The sequence below is a fragment of the Rhea americana genome, unplaced genomic scaffold, assembly GCF_003343005.1.
Source record: "Rhea americana isolate MKP2758 unplaced genomic scaffold, rheAme1 scaffold_131, whole genome shotgun sequence".
Taxonomy (NCBI): Eukaryota; Metazoa; Chordata; class Aves; order Rheiformes; family Rheidae; genus Rhea; species Rhea americana.
This window is the reverse complement of record NW_028185384.1, coordinates 2,632,981-2,656,006: the sequence shown is the minus strand read 5'-3', so window position 1 is coordinate 2,656,006 and position 23,026 is coordinate 2,632,981. Positions and strand designations below refer to the sequence as shown.

The 23,026-nt window shown below is 36.8% G+C and overlaps 1 protein-coding gene across 1 annotated transcript; it reads left to right on the top strand.

Annotated features, from left to right (window-relative positions):
* The first annotated feature begins 6 nt into the window (after positions 1 to 6).
* Positions 7 to 22,477, top strand: SAV1 (salvador family WW domain containing protein 1). The gene is made up of 5 exons (XM_085297872.1): positions 7 to 201; positions 1,990 to 2,436; positions 11,875 to 12,145; positions 12,748 to 12,891; positions 21,244 to 22,477. Exons 1-5 carry the CDS (start codon positions 108 to 110, stop codon positions 21,443 to 21,445), a joined length of 1,158 nt encoding a protein of 385 aa, XP_085153998.1. The 5' UTR covers positions 7 to 107; the 3' UTR covers positions 21,446 to 22,477.
* Positions 22,478 to 23,026: the final 549 nt, after the last annotated feature.

The following is a 23,026-nucleotide window of genomic DNA, read 5'->3' as shown; positions in this document are numbered from 1 at the left end:
GCCTGAGGGGGCTGCGGGCCCTGCGGCGCGGCGCGGAGCGGAGCGGAGCGGCGGGCGGCGCCGGGCATGCGGGCGGCCGCGGTAGCGGTAGCGGGCCGGGAGGTGGGATGCTGTCGCGGAAGAAGACGCGCACGGAGCTCTCCAAGCCGGGCGAGGTGCAGGGCAAGTACGTGAAGAAGGAGACCAGCCCGCTGCTCCGCAGTGAGTGTCGGGGACGGGCGGCCGAGGGCCTTCGTGCGCCGCCGCAGCGCGGCGGGGGGCGGCCCGGCAGAGCCGAGGGGCTGCCCGGAGGTACTTCCCTGATAAACGGGAAGAACCGTCCTGTTGGTAGCGAAAGCTGACAGGTTAAGCCCGAAAGAGAGGCGTATCCGCACTATCACACAGTAAACAAACTTTTTTTTAAAGCTTCTCGGGCCCAACTTGCTCAGTCTCAACAGGCAAGGGCTGAGGTAAAACAAGCATCATCGAGGTGAACGGAGCAGTTCGAYTCTTTCCAAAAGTCGCTATTTTCCCAATCTAGGCTGTGTTCACTGCCAAAAAGTGTGTGTTTTGAAAATGAGATAACCGTGTGCGCCAGTCGCATAAAATCCCYGCGGAAGCAAGACCTCCACTTTCAGCGATGAATCAACTTGGTGAGGTCACTGCTGTATACCTTGACTGCCCTGACCTTCCTCCTGTTAACTTGGCGTTAAGGCTGCAGCTTCCTTTTTGCTAGGATTTCGCAGAAGAATGGCTGAAGTTCGCAGAAAGTCTTGAAAACAAACTGCGATTGAAATGCACCGTGCAAGAATTAGTCTTGAGGATTAGCTTTGAGACCACCACTAACAGCGGCTTGGCAGGCACTCGGTTCCTCTGGAAGCCCTTGCTGCACAAACACCCCTTTCCCCAACCAACAGGCAAATCGTTTAGCAGCCTCTCTCTGATCTCATTAGCATAGACTTTAAACAAAAGGGCTGCTTCCTCCCCCCCATTTAAAGTTTTTGGTGTTTCTAATAGGTTAACACCTTTTACGCAGTTATGCTATTTTCTGTGAGTTAATGACCAGCTATCACATGACTGCTTTTTTAATGACTGTTATAAACTTACTGATTATATACTATATAATAAAGTATATGTATTGTGTATATATATACTGATTAAACTTACTGATATCACACAGCTTGTGTGATACACTGAAATTTTGCCTTAGGTTATAAGTTGATAAGAGTTTATTTGTAAATAGTAAATAATAGGCATGACTTCCTCAAAAATGAAACTTGTAGTTAGTTCACCTGGAGGAATTCATGCCRTTCTGAGAGTAATGGCAAGGAGTATATCACTTACTAGAGGGAAGCAGTGAAATTATATAAATAGTTATCAGTGTTCTTGTGCCGCACCTCTTTAAGTAAAGGGAAAAAATTAAGTATCTTTATGGTCATTTGAGAACTTGTGTGTGCAAAATGACATCATTTTGCTGACTGTGCTTTGTTATTTGTGGAAAAAACACAAATTTTGTTCCTGGCTCTGTCATGGATTGCTGTAAGCATGTAAGCATTAACATACTCAGTTAGTCTGAGTTCATAAAGATAGTGACCTGATCAGGTAGTAGACTGGTAGCCAGGAAACTTAGATTTTCTTGATGTTTCTGGTTGACAGAGGTGTGAAGCCTGGCTGATGTAGCCACAGTCAAGAGTGTGTGGCGTTTTGTTTTAGTTAATTTTTGCAGATGCAGTTGTACTGGCAAAGCTGTGCTCTTCTGGGGACTGTTTCTGTTGTTAGAGGAGGCTAGGATGGTTTTTGTTGTACCAATACAAACTGCAGCGTTAGAGTTGTGCTCGCCTCTGCAGTAGAGGCGCTCTAAAGGGGTTCTGACTTTTGAGTTTCCTGAATGCCATAGTGCAAATCAGTGTTGTGACTAATGAAATACTTTGTGTAAGTGGAGATGAAATTCTTATTTCTGTGTTTTTGTCTTGTTTTGCTTTTCTTTTTTCCTGTTTTATCCTGTAACAGATCTGATGCCTTCGTTTATCCGCCATGGTCCAACCATTCCAAGACGAACTGATATCTGTCCTCCTGACTCAAGTTCTTCTGCCTATGTTCCTGGTGGAGATGGAATTGTCTCCAGAAACCAGAGTTTCCTTAGAACTCCAGTTCAGAGGCCACCTCATGAAATAATGAGACGTGAAAGCAACAGATTGTCTGCACCTTCCTATCTTGCAAGAAGTTTAGCTGATGTCCCTAGAGAATATGGCTCTTCCTCCCAGTCTTTTTTAACAGAAGCTAATTCTGCTATGGAAAATGGAGATGCTGGTGCCCGTTGTTATTTTTATGATCATTTTTATGATGCCCAGAGGAGACGTCAGTTAAATGATCGTGTACATGAGGACTACAGGTATTATGAACACAACAGTGATCTTTTCCAGAGGATGTCACAGAATCATGGGAGGCACACTTCAGGTAAATATTGATTTATTTTTTTTTTTATTTTTAATTTCTTAAGAAGACTTTTGCTGCAGAAGGGCTTCTGGATGCTCATGGTCATATATTTTAAATGTAATACTGTATAGGGTAGACCWTTTTGATGACATTTGTTATTTGACGTCACAACTTGTTTACATTTCTTAGAAATTCTAAGAGCTAGATTGTGTGTATTAAAGAGAAGGAAAAATATATTTAAACAATGGATTATTTATAAAATAAATAAGGTAAGCTTGAGCAAGGGGTATTTTTTAATGACCGATATTAGATATCACCAGCTTTGTCAAAAGTTGTATAAATGTTTATTAGATTTGTTTCCTTTAAAAAGTAAGAGTGAACAGATTATGAATTGGTGTGGACAGATTTTCTTACCAACAGAGTAATATTCTGAGGAATACTGTTAACTTAGGTTACTTTATATTTGCATGTAATATTGAGGAAATTGTTTTTGCAGTCTTATTACTTGGAAGCAGGGATTTCGTTCATTAGTGGACATCTATTATCATCAAATATGTGTAGAATAAGCAACAGCTCTAAACTAATAACTACAGTTTTAATAAATTTAGGTCAAATAATCAGGGGAAGAATTATTTCTTTGTGTAATTAACAAATTGATATATAATTAGTGGTGAAATTGACTTTTTAGCCCTTGACATTTTTTCTTTTAGTTTGTAATATTTTTTTTAATATATGCCTAACTTTCTCCCTCAGATTCACTGGAACGTGTCTTCATTTTCTAATAGAACGGCAGCATAAGAAAAATCTATTAAATATTTATTTTTAAAGTCTTTGATTTTATCTGTGATGACACTTAATTCTTCTGTGCAGTGTCCTGTTGTGAATCTATTGTTAGGGAAAAAAAAAAAAAAAGTCTGAGATCACAGGATTGCCCACAGGAAGGTAACCTTAAAAATTAATTCTACTATATTAAAATACAGAATATACTAGTGAAATTATGTTCAAGGAGGAGTTAAAGAAACATTATTTACAAGTTTAAAATGTGTCTTAAGTATGAAATACATCATTAGTTGGTCATTACTTGTAATCTGTTACAAAAAATCGTGACTGTCTAGAACAGTAATTCTGTTAATAAAATTGTCAGCGTTTAAGGCTGTTGACCTTGTGTATGGGATTCTAACCTGACAAAACTTTGTTTTTTTATTACAAAAACCTTTCAATGAATGGTAGCAAAAGAGTAATGCTAGCATTACTGCTGTCAGTTAATAAATTCTAGGATATTAATGTTCAAGGATTATTTTATGCTTTTTTATTTTGCTAAATGCTAAGTAATAATCTGACCTGCCTAGGTTTTGCATGGTACCCATCCATCTATGTCGGTTGTTTCTTCAGTCAGGTACCAAGCACCTGTAAGGGTGTGCTGGGGGACTGCAGGGAGGAGAGGCAGAGGCAGGAGGGGAGGTTTTCCTAAAAGAATCTAACAATTTAACATTCAAAATGACTGTAGTAACAATGTAGACTTCGGAAAGCTTCAAAAAGGTATTACTGCTTTGTACAATTGCAACAATGTTTGTTAAAGTGGAAATAGAGCTCTAGCTATCAGTTCTAGAGTGAAGCTTCCYTGATTTTTAAGACAAACTAAAATACAACTTTACAGTGGCATTTTTTCCCTTTTGACAATGTAGGTTTCTTTTCTAAAAGATTTTTTTTCTCCTGTTTGACTGTGTGCCCTCTTGGTAATTGAAAAACGTGGAGGAGAGATCACTCTGTCATTTGCTCTTACATTTTTACCATTAATAGCTTGAACAAATTTTGTATGCGTTTTGTAGCAGTAACTACAGTAAGGATTTGATCTTATGTATTTGTAGAAGGAAGCAAAATCAGGTGATCTTTTCATCTGCCAGAAAGTATTTCCTTTCTCTGTTTCTCATTTCTTTTCAGAATGAAATAAGAATTCTTATACTCCTTGTCCCATTTTCCTGCAACGATAATGTGGACCTAAATCCCATTTTCCTGCAACAATAATGTGGACCTAAATCTGTAGCTTTCACACATCTCAAGAATTGCTGTTACTTTATTTTTTCTGAGTAAAAGAATAATATGGCCAAAAAGAAGAGAACATTAGATTTTTCTTGTTTCTTAGATCTCAATGTTGAACTCCCTTTTATTTGAACCGTCCACTGTCCTCAAGCCTTCAACCTTTCCCTTGAGCTCCATTAACCCTTCTGTAATTTCTGGTTCCCCACCTCCCCCTTTTGCATCTCCAGAATACAGAGACAGGTCTTTTACTTTCATTGTCTTTGTGACCTTGTCTTAGTTATTTTTCCTTACACCTCTCTAATGTAATTTTTTAAGTGTTCCACCTAATCAAAACATTTCTTCAGGATAATCAATGTCTRCCATTTAGAAAATAGCCTAATACCTACAGGTTTATGGTGCAAGTCAGTTTATTAGCTAGAATCTGTAAATGGTGCTTTCTGCCCTTTCCCCTCACACTCCTAAAAGGTCCCCTCAGTTTCTTCTGTTATGATTTGGCTTGACTGCTAAACAAACATTGCCTGATGCACACAAGGTTCATTAATTAATGGTGAGTGATGTTTTGTTTCATATGGGTTATGGCTGATGTGAATTTTGAGAATCAGTGGTCCAGAAACAGAGGTGCATATGAATTTCAGCTTTCAGTCAAAATAAAAATTCCATTCCTTATGATTTTGAGATAACTCAATGTGTTTTAATTGAGATCTTCATACTCAGAAGCATTCAGCAAAGTATTTAAGCAAGCCCTGCAATGTTTCARCAGTTTGTTCTGACAATACTGACACCTTCTTTTGTAGGTGTTTCTCATTGAAGTTGCATTTTCTCTCTGAGTAAGATTCAATTCCCAGTGTCTTTTTCTTATCCACAATAGCTTTGTTTTTAATTAGCAGTCTAGAAGTGCTTTTCCTGGAAAACGTCTTTAGTTTAGACATTCTCTGTTCATATTTTTGGATATTTAGCTACCTCTGTGGCATTTCCTGACTTTTTTTTTGTCTGTGTCCGTTTTAAACTTAATTTTAAGAGACTTTACTTGTCTTTCCTCGACATCTCTTTCCTCTCTTCTAGGTTAAAGGTTTGGGGAGGTCTGTGGTTGAAGTTATATCTGCAGTATAGATTGGAACTAACTTGTAACCAAGACCTCAGAGTTATTTGTACCTGTTTGAGCGGTAAGCTACAAAATTCTTACATGTATATGAAAATTGCTGAGATTTAAAATCACAGTATAAGGGACTCTCTGATGTATTGTAAGTAGTTGACTGATGTAAGAAGAGAAAAACGATTAAACCTATGAACAGTGAATCCAGTGAGCTATAGTGAAAGTAGGTTCATCTCATGTTAAATTCTACCCTTCATAACTGCAAACTGATATTCATGTTTAATATAATAGGAGAGCAAAAGAGAAATAGAAGTTATTAAATGGAACCTATTTAGAGCTCAAGTAGCAGAGTTCTATTAAGTGTAGACGCGTAGTATCTTTTTTAAAAAAAATTACAATTCCTGCCATTTTCTTCTTTTGTGCTGAATCTGCAGTAATTTCTTTACAGCATACTTTTCAGAGCATTCAAAGTACTTCCTGCCATTTCCTATTTGTGAATTTATGCTTACTTGGAATGTCCTATTCTCTTTGACAAATGACATACTTGTGTTCAGTGTTCTAATTACACAAGCACCTCTGGAAGTTTTGGGGTGGGTTAAGAAAGCATAGAGACTGCAGATCTATCTAAACGTGATTAGTTAATTAAATAGCAAATATATATATATATATTATTTACCCTCTTAAAATTAAACAGTTTGTTTATCTTCTCTTCCTGTTCCTTATCCTGTTTTGGAGAGGGGAAGAGAGGATTTTAGCATCTTGAGGGAACAGGGAGAAAACACTTTCAAGACAATTGACCTAATTAAAGACAGATATGAAGGCCTTTCGGTTGGCTAGATTTGTTCTGCAATACTTGATCTTGGTTAAAGCTAGTGGTGGGGAGCTTATAGGCTCTAGAACTACTCTGCCTGCCTCAGCTCTGTGTCAAATAAACAGTTACAAAGTGAGGCTTTCTCTTCAGTGTGTCTGCTCTTTTCCCTTTATACTGAATTGCTCTGCTGGCATGATTTTTCTCCCGTGTTTTCCACCACCACTGTTGACAAACTGAAGAACTGTCCTTTGACCTGGGGACTTTTCCTCTTTCTCAGAATCTTGGGACTCTTTCCAGGCACAAAGCATTTACACCAAAAAAAAAAAAAAAAAAAAAAAAAACTTTGTTGGACTAAAAAAAAAAATCAGTAACACATATCACTGTTTTATTTGTTCCATATTAACGTCTGAGAACCTTGCTTTGATTGAGGAAGACACTACATATTTTTCACCTTTGTGGCATTGTTAGCTTAAGATACAGTTCTGAGGGAATATTAAATGAAAGATCTCTTTATATTAATATTTTATATTACACTAGAATATGGTGTTCAAAATTCAAGTTTGGGTTCTGTTATTAGGCTACCTGATTTGCTGAAGGTGTTGAGAATGAGGCTGAGTATCAGGCCTAGCCTAAATTAAAATTCTGACTATTTTAGACCTTCTTAATGCTACTGCTAATAAAATGGCCTCTGTTCCTTTGCACTTTATTTTTTWAAAATGGTGAGAATTTACACAGTGATATTCCTAAGCAAGTAAACTGCATTGAATAGGATTTTCTTTTGTTTTGGAACATCATATAATACCTTCAGACCTAGCTGCTGTTAATTCAGAAGCTTAAACTGAAGGTAATGTATTTTACAAGAGATAAAAAAAAAAAAAAAAAAAAAAAAAAGAGAGAGAAAGAAAAAGGCAGCAAAGCTACAAATGATGTTAAACATGTTAAACATTGATGTTCCTTAAAAGCAATAGCTGAAGCAAAAAAAAGAAAAACAGGATGCAAGCTGAAAATTATTTGCAGCTCAATAAATTTAAATGTATTAGTGACTGTTCTTGATATTTAATAGTGCTACTTAGAGTAGTTTGTAAACAGTAGTGCTTATCCCTAAGCAGAGTAAAGGAGACTTAACATTTGGAAAAATATCATTTAAACAATCCTATGTCTTGGGAAAGCAGGAAAAATGAGAATTTCTGCCTTGTCATACCCATTATAAAAGTATGTGAACAAAAAAACCCTGAGTAGTTACAGTGAAGGAGTTAGGGTAATTGGAAATATACTAATCTATGATAGGGATYATATTTCCATTAAGAGGGAAATTATTTTACAGTAGATGTTTTGATAAGCTTAGATTGAGCTACAAGTTCTTTTTTTTTTTTCTTTTCTGTAGATAATTTTGCATTGTATTGTCTAAATCAACCACCAGTTTGTGATTCAGGGAATATCCTTAGTGTTTAGAGTAATTCCTGTGTGAAGCTTTGGGCTACTCTGAAAATGTTTTAGAGCTAAGATCTTACCTGAAATTTAAACAGAGAATATTATCGTACTTCATTGAGTGGTATTACATAGGAAAGGTAATGTTCACAGTAGATGGTTTCAGGCAGTCTTGAAGTTAAATATCATAGCTCCTGTAACTTTCTTCTTTAGTTAACACTTCAGAAAAGATCAAATGTGAAGTTAGTGCTGTCTGGTCTCTTGTTGAWGTTTACAGGTGTATAGATCTGAAAGTAGATTCTCATCTTCTGTCATTGTTCTAAATCGTAGTAGAGACTATTCTTACATGTGCGTTTACTCTCCCTTGAAGGAAGCACCTGCTGAATTTTATAAGAACTTATTTTAATCTTTAGTAACTCTAATTACACAAAAAAAAGTTTAAATTATAGTAGTTGCTGATTTGAAGACCATGGTTTGATCATCATAAGACACACATTGGTTATTACCTGACCTCATAAAAATTCCAGTGCCCAGAATGTTTCGATATGATCTGTGATTGTGCATTTTAACGTAAAAAAAGCTCCACAGTACTATATATGATAATCTATAACACAAARTATTTACAACTGTTTGCTTATGAATATGGCACTCAATTTTGTAATTAGAACTTGCTAGGTATAGCAGTTTAGAACACTGTTCAAAATTGTTGATTTATATATCTGTGCAAGTTTATTCAGCAGTACACACCTCTGCTCCTTCATGTATGAAGTAAAAATGGCAAAATAAATGTATAATGTATTTGAGGTCTGATATTTTTGCTCTTTTTATCTTGGGATGTAAAAAAAATAATACTGAGGCTTAATGAAGCCATATGGCTATAATTTATTGCTTGTACAAACACAAAGCTCCTAACGTTGCCTTTCAATTGGATTAGCCATTGCTTTTAGCCTGCTTTCTAGGTAATTTATCTGCGCAGTCAGGTTCAGATTTTCCTGTTGCCTGATTCCAGCTCCCCATTTTGTTTGGCTTTTGTATCAAAAGACATAAACTTTTTGCCAAGAGAACTTCCAGTTCAGAGGAGTGACATATATGTCATTCTGGCTTGTGCAACTTTAATACCAACTTTCAAATGTTAGAAAACATTAACCTTTATCCCAAGGAAGAAGAATATTGTATCTGTATGTGCTGCTGGAATCATGCTAGAATTTAAGTGGGAGGAATTGTAACAAAAATATGCACATGTGCTGGTTTTAGCAGTGAATAGAAAAATGTGTTTGTACCATTGTGGAAGTTCTTTCCCACAGTCAAGTTTGTATGTTCAGATCTTCTCATGATGGTCATTGTTTTTTATATTTACATGAAATTACAACACAGCAGTCCAGTTAATTGGAGAAAATRCTGAACTTGTTTATCCGAAGTGCAGCATCTTTTCAAGAAGCTTAAATGTTTGTAGTTTGTCATTGGAATGAAAACAAACAGAACGACATAACTGTAGCTAAGGCCTGAAATAGTCTTGCTAGCCCCAGTACTGCTAAAGGTCAGGAAGCCTGTAGGATATTTCTGCTCACTGGAAGTAAAGGTCTAGGTTGCTTAATCCTAATGAGAAATGGGAGCTAAATCATGAACATAACTTGTAACTTTCCTTTATAAAACTAACAAACAGGTGAATACTCTTAAGAGGAGGAAATAGTGCAAGGCCAAATAGATCAAAACATGAAAAGGCTAGAAATAGATTTGTAGATGAGTACAAATGTTTTAAAGAGCAGTAGGCAATAGGAAGAAAGTGTTGACATTTTTTTTGCTGCCTTTCCTGTTATTTTATTATTGCAGACTGTTACCTTTTTTATGTAAGGTGGTACTTACAATAGATAACATCCCTCAGAGAGCATGCTATATTGTGTATATATTGTTGGAAGGGTCTATTCCCAGTCACAAATTAGAGTTGGGGTATGAAATTGCCTGAGCAATAAGTAGCTTCGCTGGTGTGCTCTCTCACTACTTAAGTATCCCTGTTGTCTTTCTGAATTAATAAAAAAAAAAATGCCCCAAATTTCTTTTTAATATTATCTTTTAGATAGGTTRTGCCTTTTCCTTTTACTCTCAAAAATAAATGCACAAAAATGTTATTTCTGAAAAACAGAAGCAAAGCAGTGTTTTCCTCAATCTGTAAACATGGTTGTAATGGAATCAACTTCTGATTTCCAAGAAAGTGGAAAAAGTAGTTTYCCTACCCCTTCTACTGGGTTATCGGAAATAGTAGTACAGCAACTTTGGGAAATACAGTAATTCAATAGATGTCTTTTCATCCTGCAATTAAAYACAATTTGAATTTCTTTAAAGCCAGATACTACTTACCTGTAAAACTTCAGGTAACTGAAGGAATTTACTTAATACTTCAAGGATAAAAGTGTTGAATTTGGGCCAGCAGTTTCAGTGGGTAGCAGACTTCGAAGAAATGAAGTAATGACCTGAGAAATTCTTGATTATGTCCCTTAGATTTTTTTTTTAATATCTGTAATGATTTTATTTTGGCTGGAGAATTATTTTTATGGCTTTTATTTCAGCTATCTTCCTAACTATCCACAGTACGTAGAGGAAACAAGTTTGGAATGATGTCTCTTCAGTATGTCTCAGCAGCCAACACATTTCAGTAATATAAAATAGTAATATAAAAACCGTGTGTATCTTGCAACAAAGTATTTTAAAATGATAGTAAACAGCTTTTTAAACCAACTGTTTCATTATAAATCATGAATGTGCTGTGTTTTCTAGGGCAAAGGTTGGAATTTAATTGCCTCCTTTCAGTTCCCCTGCCCCAAATTCACTTAACCTGGGCTCTAATTTTCCCTTTTCCGGAGAAACTCTTCTCCTAGTACAGTGCTCTCTTGCTGAAGAGTGCTGTAAGTTATAATTTTTCTATGTGCCTCATTAGCACTATGAAATGTAGGTACTTAGTACTAGAAAAGAACAAGATGTAGAAAAGCAGATAAACAGCCTGCTACACCAGGAAATCCTGCCAAGACTTGTGGGAGGAAGGGAAAAAAGGTGAGGGAAGAAGACACCAGAAGGTTATATGACTTGCTCTGGACAAAAGGTCTCTATATCGTGTCTGGATTGCAGTCAAAAGGCATGGCTGGCTCACCCATCGCTGTATGTAAAAGTATCCGTGCTTGTCAGACTGGCTAGCAAAGAAGACCTGGCAACATGAACTTGTTTTTTGCTGAGTATGACCGAGTATGCYGAGTATGGATGGCCTGCAAAGGATTTGGGCAAGATCCTGTGTGGATCCATATTTTCTATTATTACTGAAAACACTTTTTGTCTATGATTGGAAGCGCTTCAGTAAGATCTGTCAGTGCAGTATAGCACTAACCATATTTGCTCTGCTGTTTTGGTTTCCCTCTTTCTTTTACTGTTCTTGACTAGCTAATCTGTTGAGTGATTTTTCTAGACAATTGTAGTTTCTGACTCTTAACTAGAAAAAGAAATAGCTGTTACTTTGTCATAGGTAAATAGTATTGATGCAGCTGTAATGGCATAGTAACATAAACTGTCACTGAGATACAGCTTTAACATTGATATTCTTTTGTCAGCTCTCTACTCAGCAAATTAAGACAATAATAATAGCTTCATCTCTGTTATAAGATGATGTTATGAGATGTTATGTTATGCTAACACTGGTCCCTAATTGAAGAAGCAAGTAACTGACTCTAAAGGAAGGTAGGCACTGATCTCCAAAGATACTTTAACATTTCAGTGGATGCCAATATAACTACAGTGCTATTCAGCTGTGTTCTTTCTGGTGAATGCAGAGTTCCTGACTGGAATTGTGTTACAGAAGCAAAACTCTGTTTATGGACTGGGAGGAGAGCAAAAGTAAAAGAGATTTAACAGGAAATAGCTATTTTGATTTGTATCTGTTTTTTCTTATACTAATGTGGAAACATATACATTGTAGGTGTCACCGTATTGGTCAAAGTTGATGATACTGTGCCTGGTCTAGTTAACATGAAAAATGTTAACTTTGTACATAAATGTTAATTTGGGATGCTATCATTTTAGCTCATCATTGTTTTTCCTTTTTTAGGCATTGGGAGAGTTGCTGCTACATCTCTAGGAAATTTAACAAATCATAATTCTGAAGATTTACCTCTTCCTCCTGGCTGGTCAGTGGACTGGACTATTAGAGGAAGGAAATACTATATAGATCATAACACTAATACAACTCATTGGAGCCATCCACTCGAGCGTGAGGGGCTGCCTCCAGGGTGGGAGAGAGTTGAGTCAGCAGAATTTGGAGTGTATTATGTAGATCACATCAATAAAAGAGCTCAGTACAAACATCCTTGTGCTCCCAGGTATGATATCAGTCTTGTATATATGATTTTTTTTTTCTTTTTCTAATGCAGTTAAAATACAACTGTTCTTGCCTCATATGTAGTATGTCTACAACTTCTTAATTCCAGAAGTAAGCTTTACTGTTTTTTGACTAATATTTTTCAAAGTTGTAATTGTTAGTTTTTGTCTGATCTGTTGTATCTTAAGTTTAGAAACAGAATATTGTTCCTAACTCACTAGAACAAAGCAACTGTTCTCTTCAGCTATCAGTAAAACAACAAAGTTGCTGAGAACAGAAGTGAATTGCAGGCCAAAAAGAAACTTAATCTTATGTTTCAGGAGACTATCTGAACAAGTAACATAACTTCATACTGAACTGTGAATTAACTTTTTTCTAGAATGAAAATACATATTTTAGCTACGTATAATATAGAGGTAGAATAATGTCAGTATTCTCCAAACCCTRGCAGTTAGTTTCTGCTGTTTCAGAACTTTTCACTCTTAACTAACACACAGATTAATATATGCTAAGGCGGATGATGCAAAGATAACAATTTAACGATATCAGTGTGCCTAATTTATTGCTCAGAGGTTACTGAATTTGTCTGTTTCCTTTGTACAGTGTTCCCCGTTATGACCAGCCTCCCCCAGTGACTTACCAGCCGCAGCAAGCTGAGAGAAGCCAGCCTCTCCTTGTCCCTGCAAATCCCTACCACACTGCAGAAATTCCAGACTGGTTGCAGGTCTATGCTAGGGCTCCTGTAAAGTGAGTATTTTTTCTGTGCACTTCACAGCAAATTACATCTGTACAGTTTAGAAGAAAAAACGAATTAATTTTGATGACTAAAAATAGAACTTCAGCTGATACCCATTTGTTAATTGTGTAAGAACTATCATTGTCGCTAGATGAGGAAGTCGTACCAGATGTTCTCAGTCCAGAAACGTGATAAAAAGTAGGTGTAATGATGTCCACAGCCTGTAAATGAATTAGTGAAGTTGGCACAAAGATATATAACCCGTTATTCCTTTCCCAAAAATAGCTAGTGCCTGGTAAGAATACTTGACACTTTATTCTTATAGTGAAAACCAGTAACTGTGAAATAAGCTTCTCTCTTCTGTATTATTTCTGTCATCTTATCAAAAGATTAGAATCCATTTCATCACATTAGTCTGCTTTGTATTAGGCATTACTTGAAACCGTCAGAGTACCTCTTGTATTAACATGACTTGCAGAATGCTACACTTGGAGTTGGGAGGATGTGATTTACTTTCAGTATATTTGTGAGAATGGGGCCATGTGGTTTATAAAGTATAAATATCTTAAATATTTTTAGGACATAAACTCCTTAAAGTGTATCTTACCTTTTTAGAAAAATCTATATTAATTGTCCTTTGAAGTTATGAATTTTGCATCAGACTGAAATCTACATTTTTACCCAAAAAACGTGATTACTACCAATTACTACTGAGTGATAGTTAAGTCTTTTTTTTCTTCTTCTTCCAAGAAATAATGCCGTAGAAACAGGAGTCTTTCCTCCAAGAATGATTTGAATCTGCATAATGAAACAAATCACATTTTCTGCTGGATTCAACTCTGCAGAAGAATAACACTAAATAGAAAAGCATTTAAACAAATCCAGATAGGATTTTAATAATTATGAAATTATGTACTCATGAAAAGAGAATATGGAAGAAGTGTTTAAATTTTACAGCAAGGAACAGTCTATAGTTAAAAGTTCACAGACTGCATATGTCATTCACTGACTTCCCCTGAAAATCCACTTTTTTTAGCTATATCTAGTAACTATAATTTGAATGGGTTTTATAACTTTTTGTGTCTGCTAAGCTTGCCAGCAGCCCATAAAGATTTAAATCCAGCAGTATACTTGTGCATCAGGGGCATACTAAGTTCCTGAAACTTACAGGAGAACTTGTTTCCTAGAAATACTTCTAGGTTTTGGCTGCAATTGCATTTCTTTATTTAGGCCTTTGGCACATCCAAGCAATTCAATTTGAAATATTTTGGCCTGTGTTTGATGGATTCTTGTTGGCACTTCTCTCAAAACTTGAGAATAAACAGTTTAATGTTTTGAGGAATTTCTTTACATCTAGTTGGTTGAGAAAATTTTTAAAATGTCTAATTCATCCGAACAGTTAAAATACTATTCACATAGTTAAGAGGAATCAAAAATCTTATATGTTGCAGTATCCTTTTAACGTTATTCCATTAAATAAGTGCTGGTAGTAAATACAACTATTCATTTTATTGCAGCTCACAATGACTTATTCTCAAACATTTGTGTGAAGAAGCTAGTTCTGTGTTACACTAATACTAGATTGTCAAAAGCAGTTATGTTAAGGCTTGAGAAAACAAGCCAGTAACGTTTACTTCAAATTGTTCAACAATATTGACCAAAAACTCATGAGTACCAGAGTTGTGTGCATATCTTCCAGCGCTTTGGTGTGTAAATGAAAGTAATCGGGCAAGATGTTTTCATGGTGATAGTGGAGGAATACCTTTTGCCGTTTGAAATTTACTGTGATATCTGTTGATCAATGGTAGTTAATCAACTACTACTAGTTTTCCATTGAAATAATTTTGGTATGTTTTGTTACAATTTGTTACTTACATCTGTGACTGTAATTTCAGATTTAGGTGAGGTTTAGGTCAGTCGTTGCTGAGTAGCAAAAATATCTATTAGCTTTATTTTGTACAGTTTCTCTAAAGAATGAGAACTCTGGCCACTGAAAAAAGCTAATGGGGATGTTGGCAGATGTTAGCTAAACCATTTTCCTGTTTTAGCAAAAAATTATCAAGCTGTTAAGAACAAAAAGAAAATTTGACTCACTAGACAACGGAGAGGCTTTGGCTAACTATAACTTGAGGTAGTGATCTGCAGTATCAGAACATTGTTGACACCTTGATGTACCCCTTTCCCTCCTCTTCCTGTTTCTGGTTAGTCCCTGGCTGTGAAGGTTTGTTTGGAGAGCGTAAGGGCAGTCATCAACAGTGAAGTCAAGAGCCTTTCTTGTGTTTAAGCACTTGCTAGTTTMTAAAAGTGAAAGTTTTGCCACCTTTCTCAGTTATGGAGACCAGTGTGGTAAGTGTTTGTTATGCCAGATGCATGTATGGGACTTTGAGGGTGAGGAGACTGGAAGTGCCTGCCTTGAATGGAAGATTCTGGTTCAGATTCATCCCCTGCTTTTGTTGGAGCAAGGATCAGCAATCACGTCTTTCATCTTCTAGCACTAATCAGTAGACTTAATATTCTGGGCAAGTCACTCTCTCTTATGCTGAAAGCATCTTATTTTGTATTGAATACCTGTTATCTACTGAAAACACTGGAATCTGGGTCTTTTGGCAGAGTGTCCTATCTAGTAAGCTCTTCCCTTTTCATCCAGGAAGGAAGGGACCTATGCTTTGCAGGAGTTTTATACCGACTAACTTGCTTTCTCCCCTCCATTTCTGGCTTGTGACTGTTTGTCCTTCTAGAAAATGTCTAGATGTCTAGGTGGGTGTTTAGGGAGTCTTGGGCTTAGGCATTTGTATTCTTTGTGTCCTGCTCCACTAGGCGTCACAATGCTGAATGTTCCTAAACTATGGTCTTTTTTTGGATTTTTGGATTTGCCCCATTTTAACAATTGATTAATCACTTTTCAGAGTTAAAATGTATGAATACAATAAGAATGGGTGCTGTCGTCTTTAATGTGTGATGTAATAGCACTAGACTGATTGATGACTAAGTTTGCAACCCTTTCTAAAAATGAAGTATTGTCCAAAGATACAGGAAACTTGTTACGTAAAATGCTTGGAAGCCCTAACCTAGGATGTCCTACCAAATGTAAAAAGCCAAAAAAATGTTAGTATGTATGAATGATGATGTACCAGCCCCAGTGACATGATAAATGCTATTAAAACACACAAGGAGACCGTATTTCAAAGTGATGGCAGTTACTGGGGGCAGTAGGGATCAAGAAGCTGAAGTGAATTGTAAAGAGCAGGCCACTCTTAATGTAGCCAGCCTTTTGACTGCCTTCCCCCCCACCCCGTTAGAGTAATGCAATGTTTATGTGGCATCAGACAGTATATAAGCTATGAAACTAGCAGTGTTGACTTACTAAGATGGCTACTGTTTGAAGAGTATTGTCACAAACAGAGACCTCTTAATCGTTATTTAAAGACACCAGTAGTTTTGAATGAGCCCGTTCCTGCTAAGCCACTGTTAGTGGCTTAATCTTTAATTGGACTTCTTCCTCCACTCAACACTTCCTTTGACGGTTGGAAGTGAAGCCCTCATATTGAAGGCAAACCTGATCTGCTAATTTTCTCAAGAGATTGTCAACACTGACAGGTAGTAAAGAGCTAAAGAGCCAAGGTTTTAGCCAATCTGCAGTCCTTCCTTAAAAAAGAGGGGGATTTGTTCTAAGCTGCAGGACCCAGGAAACCTGCAAACAYGCAATTGCCACTGATGTAACATTGTTTCCCTTCCTGCTTATGTTGCAGTGTTTCTGCCTTAATAAGAAATAATCTTTCCACTGAGAATCAATGTGGCTGTGGAGTATATTTTAATAAATGTCATTGACCCAGAACATATGAATGTGAATCAGTATAGAGTGAGTCATGAGAAAGCCTGCTGCAGTTGAATCCAGTATATAATGAGTAGAAAAGGTGTCTAGAAGAAAAGATGTCTTTCACTAAGTAATCAAGTACTTAAGGGGAAAAAAAACCACAAAACACTGTGCTTGACAAAAACTCAAAAGCAACAGCTTGCTGTCTATGTCTTTGCGGAGTTTGATCTCCATATTGACAGCTACAGTTGTTTGCTTTGCTTTTTAGCAGTACAGTACTATCAAGAGTCTGGGTAATTTTAGGTAATATAGAAACTGTGATGTTTAAGAAGGTTATAGAAGTTGTGATTATTTCTTCATTTTTAACTTCTTTAAATTTTCCGAATTCTAAATTTCCCAGTTTTCTTTAAATTTCTGAAAAGCCTCTTCAGTGATTGTCTGTATGCTTTACTGATGCACGCAGCCTTCTTTTGAATGTGCCTTTTCAATACATAAAATAGTTTATTTGCGTAACTTTGAAATTTTGATTTCAGCCTCACCACTCAAGTAAATGTATTTTCTGATGTAATTTACTTAGATCAAATAGTTTTGTTTATTCACTGGGCATTTTTTATCTTTTAATATCTGTAGCAGTCTGTTAGATCTATATCATACTTCAAAATTAAGAATATCAGATTGTAAATTAATTGTTTGTGTTTGCAAGCACTAGGGAAACAGGAAATAATGAGTGGTATTGCAATAAGCATGTAAATACATCAGGGCTTTCTGTTATCAAAATAATGTAGCACTAAAATGCGAGTTGCAGAGCAAGATTTGAATCAAACAAAATCCAGAACTGAAACTGGGCTGGAGTAGGGCTGTTTCCTCGACTAGCTGAGGGAATTCTGCCAGCTGTGCTATTTGTGGAGCTTGCCAGGCCCATGCCAAGACACTCCGTGCTGCAGGAGTCCCCTTTCCGGTCGTTTTCCAGGGATGGCACTAGACCCTCTGCCCATTTTGGGGTGATATTCTCAAAGTTCTCTCACACACCAGCAGCACTGGAAGGATGTAGCACTCTTCATCCCTTTTTCTCAGCAGAGCAGCTTTGGAACCTGCAGCACTCTTACCTCCAATATATTTCACCTAAAAACATCTATTTTATCTGTAGACTCACAATGTTCTGAAAAAAAAAAAGAAAAAAGGTTAGAACTTGTCCTTCTTCCAATGTTGTTGTAAAGCCTTGTATTTTTCTCCAGGTTTGGGTAGACTCAGGTTAGCCCAAATATCCCTGCAATGAGTACTGTGCTTACAGTTGCTTCATACATTGCTTCAATGTCCCTTGATTTTTTCAGAGCTTTGGGATGTGTGTGTTCTTAAAACCAGGCAGGTCTCTTTGCATCTGCTGGCTGAGCACACTTCACCCTGCCAGACTTTTCTGGTCCTCACACTGAGGTGGAAGGAAACCGTCAAAGAGAACAGCTGATTTATTTTAAGTGTTGGTATATATCYGCTATCTGAAGCTGTTGTACTTCTCTCTTTAAGCATGTAAGAGTATGTCTGCCCTGTGGCCTGCTACATTTCTGCTTGACTAGTGTGCTGACTGATACAAGCCAGATCCCCATCAGTAGTCACATAGACACGTAAGCACGTTTCTGAGCCCGAAATAATGTGTGGTGAGCTTGCTCACCATGACAATCATCTTACTATTGGTCCAGCATCACCTTTTTTTTTGTAATAATTTCAATTACTAGCTCCTTGCAGAATACCCCGAATGCCAACATCTCCTGCTTAATATCCTCCCAGATCTACTCTCCTGCAGGATGTGGTAGTAGCATGTTGCTGGATATCTGGCAGATGCATGAGCAGAGCCTCTTAAATCCTACCTCTGTAACACTACCATGATTTTTTTGAAAAACTTTGTAGAAATGCTCATTTTGYGCTAGGGCCTTTGAAATCCTCCCCTACCTCTCGCAGAAAAAGAGGTACATTCAGAAAAAGTAATGAAGAAAAATTCTTGCCTTCTTGGATGGAGGATGGAGATACAGGTTTGAGAAGCAGTCAGACCTCCATATGGTTTGATCTGATGGCAGTTAAAAGTGACCAGTTGAAATGCAGAATGTATTGGAAGATACATGGACAGGTGTTTTAAGGTTCTCACTGAAAACTTATGGAAAGGTGAGTTGTGTTTACATCGACAGCCTTTATTCTGGTGCTTCTCTCTTTAATAGGGTTGGATAGTTTGTGTAGTTTATACAAAATAGTAAATGAAATTATTATAGACGTTAAATTTGGGAAATACTGAGCCGTATGTGTTGTAAAAGATTAACAGCACAAATTTTGAAGAATTTTTATGGCATAAAAGAGAGTSACTGATGTATAATTGAGTAAACCTCTCTAAACTAGATTTTATTTGACAAGCAATCTAGTTCCCTTCTAGACCTTAAAGAGTGCCAATTTTGATTGTGGAAAATTACTTGCAGGAGAAACGGCAGAGCCTTGATTAGTCACAAGTTACTTGGCAGTTACAACATAAAATGCAGCTTTCAGGAAACTTCTGCTAAATTGAGCTCCACCRCTGAAACAAGGAAGGCTTGAAGAGACTTGTATTATGTTAAGTTCTGTGTGTGTGTGTTTATGTGTGTATATATGTTTATATGCAAATATAAAATGTCAGCAACTTTGATATCCAAAAGGTCTGATCATCAAGGGATGTTTAAAATCCTCCAGAAAATGAAGAAAGCGCTAGAAATATAAAGAGTAATTCAAAATTGTTCTATACTGAAAAAAACAAACAAAAAGCTAGTGATCACTGACAGTAACTGTAAGCTTTTGTAAGAAAAGCAGTGATAAGTTTAGTATAGGAGAGCATAAGACTTATAGAATAAAAGACTAAATATACTTAGCCAGCAGTTGTCTAACTTGGGAGTATTTMTAGCGGTTGGTAGCATTCAGAAGCATTCTTAATATATTGTTTTTCCTAGCTTGTGGATTGATGTTACACTTCCACTTTACCTTGCAGTTTGTGTTAATGTACCTTGCCCTTCCTCTTGGAGGATGATTAGTTTGTCTTTTAGCAAAGCTTATCTATATRTAGCCCTCTTCTTACGGTACCTGTTCGTATTTTCTTAGCAAACTTTCACATTCTGCAGCTTATTATTGACTAGTGTCTGTTTTCCCCATCGAAGAAAGCATTGACAGTATGCATATCTTTTTTTGGTTCCTTATTTGACTTTTGCTTGCTTTTGAATCCTCCTCTTAAATGATGTTGGGCTATGAATGAGGCTTTAAAAATCCATTTAGTCTTTCTTGCTTTGTTTATGTGGACAGCATCTCAGACTGCAATCAGTTACTTCTAAGTTGTTTGATCACTATTTACCACAGGTATTGGAGTCATCACAGAGGGGTTTATATGCAGAGAACAGGCTGAGGTAGGGAGTGAAATGCTGTGTGTAATCCTGTAAAACCAGAAGAGAGCAGGATCTGAGGATGACCCACACTGCTATATTTTGCTTTGCCCAACCAACTCCTTGTAGCTGCTGGAACTGGGAAGAAGTGTAACAGCCTTTACTCATAGCTGTTTGACTTCATAGTTGAGTTTGTTTTTATCTCCTGATGAGAGCTAGACAGACTTCTAAAGGACAAGTTCTACGGACAGTGCCAAAGTAGTTTGCAGACAATTGCTTTTCAGACTGCCTCCCCTTCGCACATCTGTCTTCATGAGACTTCCCTGGAGCCACAGCAGCCTGGGTTTTGTGTTGTTTTTCTTCCAGTGTGGGGAGTAAGAACATCTGTAACTTAGCTGCCAGTGCCCTCCTTTGACAGCCCTCACCACTTCTCCACTTAACCTCCATGGCCGATGGGTTGCTGCCAATAATAAAGGACAGTTAGGACATCTCTTACTAGTGTAAATATTTGTAGCTGGTAATTATGGCCTGATCTTACTTCTCCCTCCCTATAGCCCTCACTGATGCTATCTAATCCCTTCCACATGCACCCTTTTGTGATCCTATGGGGTTCATGACCTACAGTTTGAGACACACTGATTTAGCTAACTAACCAAGAACAGAGTGCTCGTTAAGGCTGGAACAAGACTGCCTTGAAAACAAAAATGTGTTATGAGTGAAGACTTGCAGTCTTCTGCCTTCTGGGAGGTACTTACTTGGGAGTATTAGGGTAAGCTGTTAAAATAATTTATTTTTTCAATGTTACTCTAACTGTAAAAGATGTTTTACTGTTAAATATTTTAATGCTTCCAAAGTGCATTTTCTGCTTTGATTTATGCTAATCAGTTAATGGGATCTTTGGTATTTCTAGAATTTATTGTTGCAAAGTTTTAGTGTTGCAAAATTTTGTTTTATGAGTGATTCTTCAGTTTAGCTTTAAGTGATATTTCTCCAACTCTGAGACACAACTGTCTTTAGGAGCTAATTGCCATAAGATTTCTTCATATAAAATTGGCTAATCAATGTATATAGCTAGATTTTTTTTTCTCAAAAGAAAAAAGACAGCAAAAAATGTTGTGTACTTGCTTGCAATGGCATGTAGATAACCATCTTGTATATCAAAACAGATACGATCACATTCTGAAGTGGGAACTCTTCCAGCTAGCGGACCTGGATACGTACCAGGGAATGTTGAAGCTGCTCTTTATGAAAGAACTGGAACGAATTGTTAAGCTGTATGAAGCATACAGGCAGGCCCTTCTCACTGAGCTGGAGAATCGCAAGCAAAGACAGCAGTGGTATGCCCAGCAGCATGGCAAGAATTTTTAAGCTAACAACTTTTTTTTTAATAGACTTTTATGAGGACACTAAGAGCTTTAAAAGGTTTTCATACTTAAAACTATGAACAAGTGCTTTGGTTGAAGAGGCAGCTTATTTTTGTTGATGTTGCACCTTTGTTATTATCCTCTTGAATATTTTTCTACATGTATTATGTATTGTTTATAAAAATGAAAAATGTTTGTTAATCTTTTTTTCCATATGAAAACTAGTTTATTATTCTGAAAACCAGCGTGGAGTTTAATCAGAGACTTGATTCTGTTTTCTTCTTCTAGCAGTCAGCTGTATTATTAAGAAGCTGAGTATATATTTTTAAATGGCAGTAGATGCAATTATATTAAGTGTCCAGGATGCAAAACATTGTTAAAATCCAAATTAATAATTCAGTTTATTTTCCTTGGGATTTTGTATCCCTCTCTCCAGAGAGGTCTGTTCTTTGTTTACAGCTTTAATGTACAGAACACTGATACTGTTACTTTTCAATAACAACTAGTACTATAACCATACAGAAGCAGATTTGATCAAATCTGAGCAAAATGCTTCATGTAAGTGAAGTATGAGTTGCCTTATTTTTTACTTTGTTTAATGCATTATTACTTTAGATTTACTACTAGTTTTCACAGAAATTAGCCAGAGGGCAAAATACTCGTACCTTCTTAAAGACCAAGATTTCTAAGTGAACTTTTCCTAGGTTTTAAATGTTGAGTAAACTGCATTTTATGAAACCTGGTCACATGGGATCGTAATAGAATTGTCTAACCAACTTATCAACCAGCTGTACCTTACCATGGAAAAAAAAAATCAGGGATGTAACAGCAATTTTTTTTACTGAGCTTTGTCTTGTAATAAAGTTTCCTTACATGGGAAAATTTTTAATTGTACTGTTGCCCTCTCCAACATTTTCATTTGGTTCATTGAATGTCCTGAAATGTTATTTATGGATTCCTTTTAGTGCAATAAACATTGTTGCAGACAAAAAATACATTTCTTGTAAATCCTATTAATCAATAAAAATCTTTGTTTAATGAGTGAAAGGGTGAGATCAACTGATTTTTTGTCTTTTAAAAGGTCAAATAAAATGTTTTTTACAACCAAAAAAAGAATCTGATCGCAGGCAGTTATCAGTAACCGAGGTTCTCTGTGAAGATGTAAGTGCAATTTGGGTGTTAAATTCAAGTGTGCTGATTTTAGTAACTGTTTAACTAAAGTGTACAGAGCTGAGCTGCATTTTAATTCTGTAAATCAGGCGAGTCCACAAAAATGGTGCTCGTGCTGTCCCCTGTCACGGTGTGCACAAGTTCCAGGCAGAAGAAAGTTGCTGTCGCACTTARCAGCGTTCTGTGGAAACCCAACTGTTGGCTCTTCAAGTGTGCGGCACCTAACCTGACAGTGTGCACAGCGGTCGCGGACTTAACCCCGAAGTGCAAATTCTACATCTTGAAATGCATCAGTTCTTCAAATYGACATCACAGTAAGGTGAGTGAATGTATTTCTACCTCTTGCTGTCCTTCAACAGGCCAGTAGATCTTTAGCTTTGCTTCTCTTAGATGCATTTCTTCAGCCCTAAGAAAT

Bases quoted from the DNA above. Each gene is read 5' to 3' on its own strand.
- SAV1 (XM_085297872.1), top strand. From the start codon at position 108: ATGCTGTCGCGGAAGAAGACGCGCACGGAGCTCTCCAAGCCGGGCGAG. The intron at 2,437-11,874 runs GTAAATATTGAT...TTCCTTTTTTAG, and splicing joins TCATGGGAGGCACACTTCAG to GCATTGGGAGAGTTGCTGCT. The intron at 12,146-12,747 runs GTATGATATCAG...TCCTTTGTACAG, and splicing joins AAACATCCTTGTGCTCCCAG to TGTTCCCCGTTATGACCAGC.